The sequence below is a fragment of the Tasmannia lanceolata genome, unplaced genomic scaffold, assembly GCF_043159265.1.
Source record: "Tasmannia lanceolata isolate RefF3 unplaced genomic scaffold, GAP_Taslan_0.1 ptg000020l, whole genome shotgun sequence".
In the NCBI taxonomy this organism is placed as follows: domain Eukaryota; kingdom Viridiplantae; phylum Streptophyta; class Magnoliopsida; order Canellales; family Winteraceae; genus Tasmannia; species Tasmannia lanceolata.
The window spans coordinates 10,593,318-10,600,056 of NW_027518697.1; the positions used below are offsets into that span (position 1 = coordinate 10,593,318).

General features: G+C 38.7%; 1 protein-coding gene across 1 annotated transcript; it reads right to left on the reverse strand.

The window, feature by feature from the left end:
* Nucleotides 1–1,305: 1,305 nt before the first annotated feature.
* LOC143854340 (Phototropic-responsive NPH3 family protein) lies at nt 1,306–6,298 on the reverse strand. The gene is made up of 4 exons (XM_077364227.1): nt 5,941–6,298; nt 5,782–5,851; nt 3,739–4,263; nt 1,306–2,002 (listed from the first exon to the last, which is right to left on the reverse strand). Exons 1-4 carry the CDS (start codon nt 6,078–6,080, stop codon nt 1,364–1,366), a joined length of 1,374 nt encoding a protein of 457 aa, XP_077220342.1. The 5' UTR covers nt 6,081–6,298; the 3' UTR covers nt 1,306–1,363.
* Between the last annotated feature and the right edge of the window lie 441 nt (nt 6,299–6,739).

Consider the following 6,739-nt stretch of genomic DNA (forward strand, 5'->3'; position numbering starts at 1 on the left):
TAATTCAGTTCTTGATGAGAAGAATTTGCAACAAAAACTCAATTTTAATGAATGATTTGGTATCTTTGATTATTTTTAAATAATCTCACTAGCTTAAACAGAGTTTAGGCTTTTGATATCTCAAAAATTTATCTGCACACACAATTATGAGTTCACTAACCAAACTATAATTATTAAGATATGATCTTATTGATCAAGCTTGGGTCACACATGAGATGATCACAACCATTGATTTGATTGATCCTCGTGAGGCGACCTACACGATCCGGGTCCCAATTTACATGCACTCCCTCCTTTAGTTTTACAGCAACAAAAACAACTGTTTATCTTCATATGATAGGGTCCAAAATGTGCTTTACCTTCATACCGCATGTGTTTGAAAATAATTAATGTTCACGCATGTATCTACTTTTGTACAATGTTTCTTAAGAAGGTTCTCTCTTTAGTTTATATAACTTAATTTTTGTATTAAGTATTAAAAATAAGGTATTTGCTAGCGTCCATCGCAGAAGGCATTTCGAGGGCCGTCTGTTGCATGAGAGAGCAGCCACATCATGAATAAGACAAAATCTGTGAATTATTAGCATAGAAATTGTGTTAGTGCCTTATCTGAGTAAGGGATTTGATAGGGACCTTCTCAGTAAGGGATTTCCCGGCTGGCTATTGCATGAGAGAGCAGCCACAGTAAGGGGTGCAACTCGGGTTGGGTTGAGGCCAACCAGAGCAACCGTTTGCTCAACCCGAATCCGAACCCGACTAGACCAGAGGAACCCATTTTACCAACCCGACCCGACGCGAGTTCAACCGGAGATTTTAAGCTTAAATAATTAAAAATGTCGGGTTCACTCGGGTCGGGTTGCCCAAGCCCTATACCCGAACTCAACCCAGGTTGAGAAAACCCAACCCGACCCGAACTCAACCCAACCCGACTTTTTTCCGGGTTGAAACCCTCGGGCTGGGGTTGGGCCCGCCCAAGTTGCACCCCTAAGTCACAGAGGCTCACTTTTCAACAGATTTTGTCTTATTCAGTTAATTCATCTCAGGTGGATGCTCTCTCATGCAACAGCCGGCTGCGAAATGCCTTCTGGCAAATCCCACAGAGTAGGAAGAAATAAAACATTATAAATTTATGGAGCAATGTCATTTTCTTCCTTTCCTTTCATATAGTTGACCTCCTCTGTCGTGGGGGTTCTCCCCCTTCATATCAATATGATTTGCGCCATTTAAAATAAAATTATGTTCTAAGTATGTTAAAACCTAAGAAATGAAGTGGAAAGTTGTTAGTGATCTTGTCACAAATTGGAATACCTTTAATTTCCTGTATTAGAATTTAGAAAAGAGAATTAAGAAAAAGAAAACCCATTTACGCAAAAGAGTTACTCCTTCGGTGAGATCGCCCTCTCCGATGCTCAACAAAAACATCTCCATCTCCATCTCCATCTCCATCTCCTTCTCCCCCATCTCTTCCTTCTAAACCTCGATTCTCAGATGTCGGCTTCTTCGAGGATAGTGACATTCTAAACACATTCTTTAATCCATTCGCCAAGATCCGACCAAAGCTCTTCTTACTCTTCGAATTTCCCTTACAAGATTTCCCCGAAATCTCCGAGCTAAACCGAAAGCTCTCCGAACGAAGTCCATCCAATGCCTCGGATTCTTTAAGTCGTTTCTTCATGCCTACGACATCACTCTCTAAGCTTTTGATCTTCGTGCTCGTAGCTTCCATGGATTCCTTGAGTTGTGTCATGTGGCGGAGCGCCGCATCGCGCTGGAGGATATTGCCAAGTGTGACACTGTGACCCGCACGATCAGCAGAGGCAACGGAGAAGACGGATCGACGGGTGTTAAGCTGCTCAATCAACATGGCTTGAATGACGAATCTGAGGGGCATTTTCGGGTTTTGGACTGCGTGTATGAGGAGGTGCTGGGAGAGCTTGTTGCAGTCTACTGTGAAGCAGATTTTGCTCTTCTGTTCTTCTGTTAGTGTGCCGGTGTGATGATGCTGTAAAGGAGAAGTTAGTCACTGTAATTTTTCATCATTGTTCATAAAGAGAGAGGCTAAGTTTAAAAAAAATGTGTTGCATGTAAATATGGTTTTATGAAGGAAATATAGGAAAATGATCTAAATTTACACATCCTTTTTCCCATAGTCTATATCTATATTATTACTATTGTTAGGGAGTGTATAGGCAATCTCATATGAATTAAATAATAAGAAAATTTTAGTTATATGGTGACTCTTCTCTCTTGTAAAAGAAGAGGCACAAAATCGCTTTGTGTGAAAATGCCTAGATAGTTGGTTTCTAATAATAATAATAATAATGAGAGGAATAAGAATGAGAATATGCTAGAGTGAAGGGCACCCTTGCAACCACATCATACAGTTGAATGTATAACCATGGTTTAAACTTTCGGTTTCGGGAACCGTTTCGGACCCCACCAAAAACCGAAATTTTGTAACACTTTTTTAAAAAAATAAATGATGTCATTAAATCGAAATTTCGGATTATTTCGATTTCGGACCGAAATCCGAAATTTGGTAAATGGTGAAAAATTGAATTTCGGAAAATTTCGGTTTAATTTCGGATTTCGGTCGAAATTTTAAACCATGTGTATGACAATATGGAAACCACAAAATTAAGTTAATAATACATGTGCTTGGGTGACATGGATCCGACGGAGCACGCACCTATGTTGTTGGGTTTTTGCAAGGGGGACCTTCAATTAAGCAGTCATCTTTTTATTATAAGAATATAATAATATATAATAGGAAGCCTTGTGTGGATGCTGAGATTATGTAAAACCTTATAAATACAGTTCCTTTAGCTAATAAGTAGCTTATAATAAATATAAATTATATGGAGAAAACTTTGAGAGAAATGCTAAACTGAAGGGCGTCCTAGCAAAAACCGGATGCAAAAGTGCTCCCGTTGGATCCACGTTACCAACGAGCATTTATAATAGCAATGAAAAATGTAAAAGTAAAGCATTAACAAATGCTCTTTGATGACATGGATCCAATGGGGTGACCTCGTGGCTGATTTTTCTAAGGAGGCACTTCAATTTAGCATTTCTCAAACTTTGTCGCCCCAAGGTTGTTTTAAACCATATAATATATAAAGTTTCTTCTAAGTATTAAATACCTTCTATAGAAAATCATAATATAGAAGTTAATTTATGTATTTATCATAAAAATCATCAGTCTAGACTTCGGATTTAAGCCTAAGTTAATTACCTTTAAAGATGCCAAGTGTGGGCCCACCTACATAACATCAGTGTGATCCAAACCTTTCACCTAGTGGGCCCTATCGTTGAGATCAGATGATATGTTGAAAACCACACTTATCAGAAGATCTCAACCATCCAATCCCTGATTTTTCACTACAGGTGGGGACCCCAAATGAAAGATACAGATCATGATGGCATCATGTAGGTGGACCCAAGTCCACAAGTCATGCTTCTCACACAATTGACAGATTTTGCCTTTTTTCTTCTTTGTTTGGTCATTCTTCATAAAGAAGATGAGTCTGAAAAACTATTTTTACTAGGATTCCAAAGGCTGCTAATTTTGGCACTACCGTGTTTCAATAATTGCACAAACTCAGCTTGTCTTTTCCTTTTTAGTTAGCTTATTAGAGCTTTTTTGAAAACGTAGACAGCTTTTTTTTCAATTATAAAAGACAAGTCGAGTTCGTGCAATTATCAAAACATGGTAGTGCCAGCATCAATAGCTCTTACCATGAGATATAGATCGACGATCTTGTAAAGCACATCATGGTTCCGAATAAATCGTTCCTTCATAGACTCGGCGATCATTTGAAACTCCTCGACCGTCAAAGACGCAACTCCGTCAACCCAACTGTCTTTACTAACTCCGTCAAAACCTTCCGTCAAAACTAACGCTTCAATACATCTACTCGCCAAAAACGCCGTTTCCTCTGCCTCAGGAAGTAAAGCCAAACACGAACAGAGAACAATCGCCGCGTACTCTCTGTTAACGGCAACAGCCTGACGGAAAAATGTCTCAGTTTTCCGTTGGAGATTCTCATCGCCGATTCCATTCTCCTCGGTCATGTCCAATAACTCGGCCGCGATTCTTAGAGATGCGACGTTAAACGGCGTTATGACGATGTCAGAACCGTAACAGAAGGAAGCTACGGTGGCGAATGTTTCCGCCGTTATCTTTGACGGCAGGATGACGGTTATTTCTGGCGTTACTGTCAGGTAACGTTTTAAGTAGGTGCTTCTTGAGATGAGAGGATCCTGTTTGAGGAATGGAAAGTACAGTGGAATAAATGAGCTTTCATTTTTGCATTAATTACCAAAAAGTACCACTATTGGCTAAAATTAGACACATTTAATATTAGGCATGACACCCCTTTTAGTTTGTTTCTCCACCTGTTAAAAAAGTTGAAAATTAAAAGGTGTGGCTAATGGCTACGGCCTATGTGGATTTGATTGGATCCGTTAATCCAATTCTGGACCACAGGTCCGGCCCATTCCTTCTCATAAATGAATATTAAGTAGGCATTTTTATGACAAAAGTAGCCTTTTTCTTTTAATAAAATGACTAATATATCCCAATTACTGTACACTTTGCTAGCCTTGAGCTAGGCCAAACAGAATCTTAGCTAGAGGTGTCAATGGACCGAGACAGTCCGATGGACTATCTGATTAGGACTTAAATGGACATGATCTAGACACATTACCAGGATCCATAGACACATTTTGGGACCCTATCAAAGGTACCAAAATTATTACCGGTAAACTCTAGACAACTAACAAAAAGCCGCGGGGCAGTCCTAAATCCGATTTTATTATAAGATTTTAAGGAAATTTTTTCTATAGAAAATAATAATCCATTAAAAAACTAGGGTCAAGTAGGTTTGCATTTTTCCTTAAAAAGCAGAAAAAAAAAATCATGGAAAATAGGTTCACTGTGCACTCAAAATTTCATTTTCGATGGAAAAAAATTTCCTTGCATCTACACAGATGAAAATATGTGAATGGCCTTCTAGAAACTTACATGGTATCTGACAATAAAAATTCCCCATGTGTTTAGCGGCGGTTGCAATAAGATAGATCCGTTACAGATGATTTAGATATTGATGATTTACTAATAACACAGGGAAATGATAAAGAGAGACTCATCTTACAATAAAGACCAAAGACTGTTTTGTCTCCTCTTTGAGGTGGACCCACCTGTTTCCAACATTCCATTCCCACCAACCATCAAAGCATCGTCTGAGGAATGATACAAGGAGACGGTTCAACCCAAAGTGACAAAAAAACACACCCAACTCGGTGTCCCCACAGTACGGAACAAACCAGGGTGCGTCTGTTATGCTCTTTTGGTAACAGTCTTCCCTATACCATTCCCCATCTATGACCCAATAGCCATCTTTTGTTCCCATGAGGACGCAAAACGGCCAAAAAAAACCCCCAAAAAACAAAGAGAATGAAGGATCTATTTCAGAATCTAGGCCTAAAACCACCAAAACAAAAGGAAAGAAGAAACCCACTTCATAATCTTCATATTTTTTCTGTAATTTCATTTTCTTAGAGGCTGTTTGGATTTCAAGAATTTTCTGGAAAAGTTTTGTAAGGAAAAATATTTCTTAAAAAAGATCATTTGAATCAAACCTACACATTTTTTCAGGGACCTTCAATTTTTTGTAATATCCCTCTAAATCAACCACAATCATATCATTTCCCTCAAAAAAAAATTCCCATCAGAAATGTTTTCCTTGCAATCCAAACAGGATAGTGATTTTAGTCTACCTTGTGGAGGTGGAAGCATCGTCCATGGACAAGTAAGAAAACATCTGGTTTAAACCCAGTAGCCTCTATCCTGATAAAAATCAAGAGAAAAAAACCTAAGTAAGATCAACGAAAATAATAAGAAAAGAAAAATATAAGAAGAAATAGAAGAATATTTACCATGAGTTTACTCTAGTTTGAAGGGATGAATGGAAGCAAATAGGAGTAAGAGTAGGAGTAAGAGGAGAGGAGTTGGAATCCTCATCATGGTCTTCTTCATAGATGGTCTCAACCACACCTAAATCCATCCGCCCTTTCATTTCTCCTCCATAGAAAAACAGTTTCCCGAGCTTTTTATTTTTGTTATTGGTATTAGGGTTTTGGGTTGTGGCTAAAATGGTAAGGCATTGAATGCTTGCATGTGAGGAATCATAAATGCTGGCTTCTCCCCCATTTTAATCTCCACAAAATTTGAAATCATTTTTCTCCTTTTGAGTGTACAAGATTATTGTATTGGGTCTTGAACCCACATAGATTTTATTAGTTAACTCCCCATCTTAATCATGTTTTTTCTCTCCTTAATTAGGTAAGCAACGACATCTGTTTTCAGCACAGAAGAGAGACTAAACAACACTGGACAGAGATTAGGTGAGCCACCAAGATTTAAGAATGCTTGCTCTCATTGGTGAGAATGGTGGGACCCTCATTAATGTGATCCACAAATAGAGTCGAGTCGACTCGAACCAGCGACTCGGGACTCGATAAAAACTCAAGCACATTTTCAATACATGTGTTCTGGGGCGGAGCTACATGTAGCATAGGGGGGGGTGTGTTCAGCTATGTTTTCTCATATCTTCGACTTGACTCAGACGAGTTTTAGCATGGTGGATTGATATTATTGTGTTCGCTTAAGGATCAGTGTTGAGCCTCAAAACAACAACATAAAGAATGAGTTGGGCTTCTCTATGTGGCATAAATA

Coding starts and splice junctions, on each gene's coding strand:
- LOC143854340 (XM_077364227.1), bottom strand. CDS start 6,080: ATGAAAGGGCGGATGGATTTAGGTGTGGTTGAGACCATCTATGAAGAA. Junction 5,852..5,940: donor CAAACTAGAGTAAACTCATG/GTAAATATTCTT, acceptor GATTTTTATCAG/GATAGAGGCTACTGGGTTTA. Junction 2,003..3,738: donor TCGTCGATCTATATCTCATG/GTAAGAGCTATT, acceptor TCTCCTTTACAG/CATCATCACACCGGCACACT.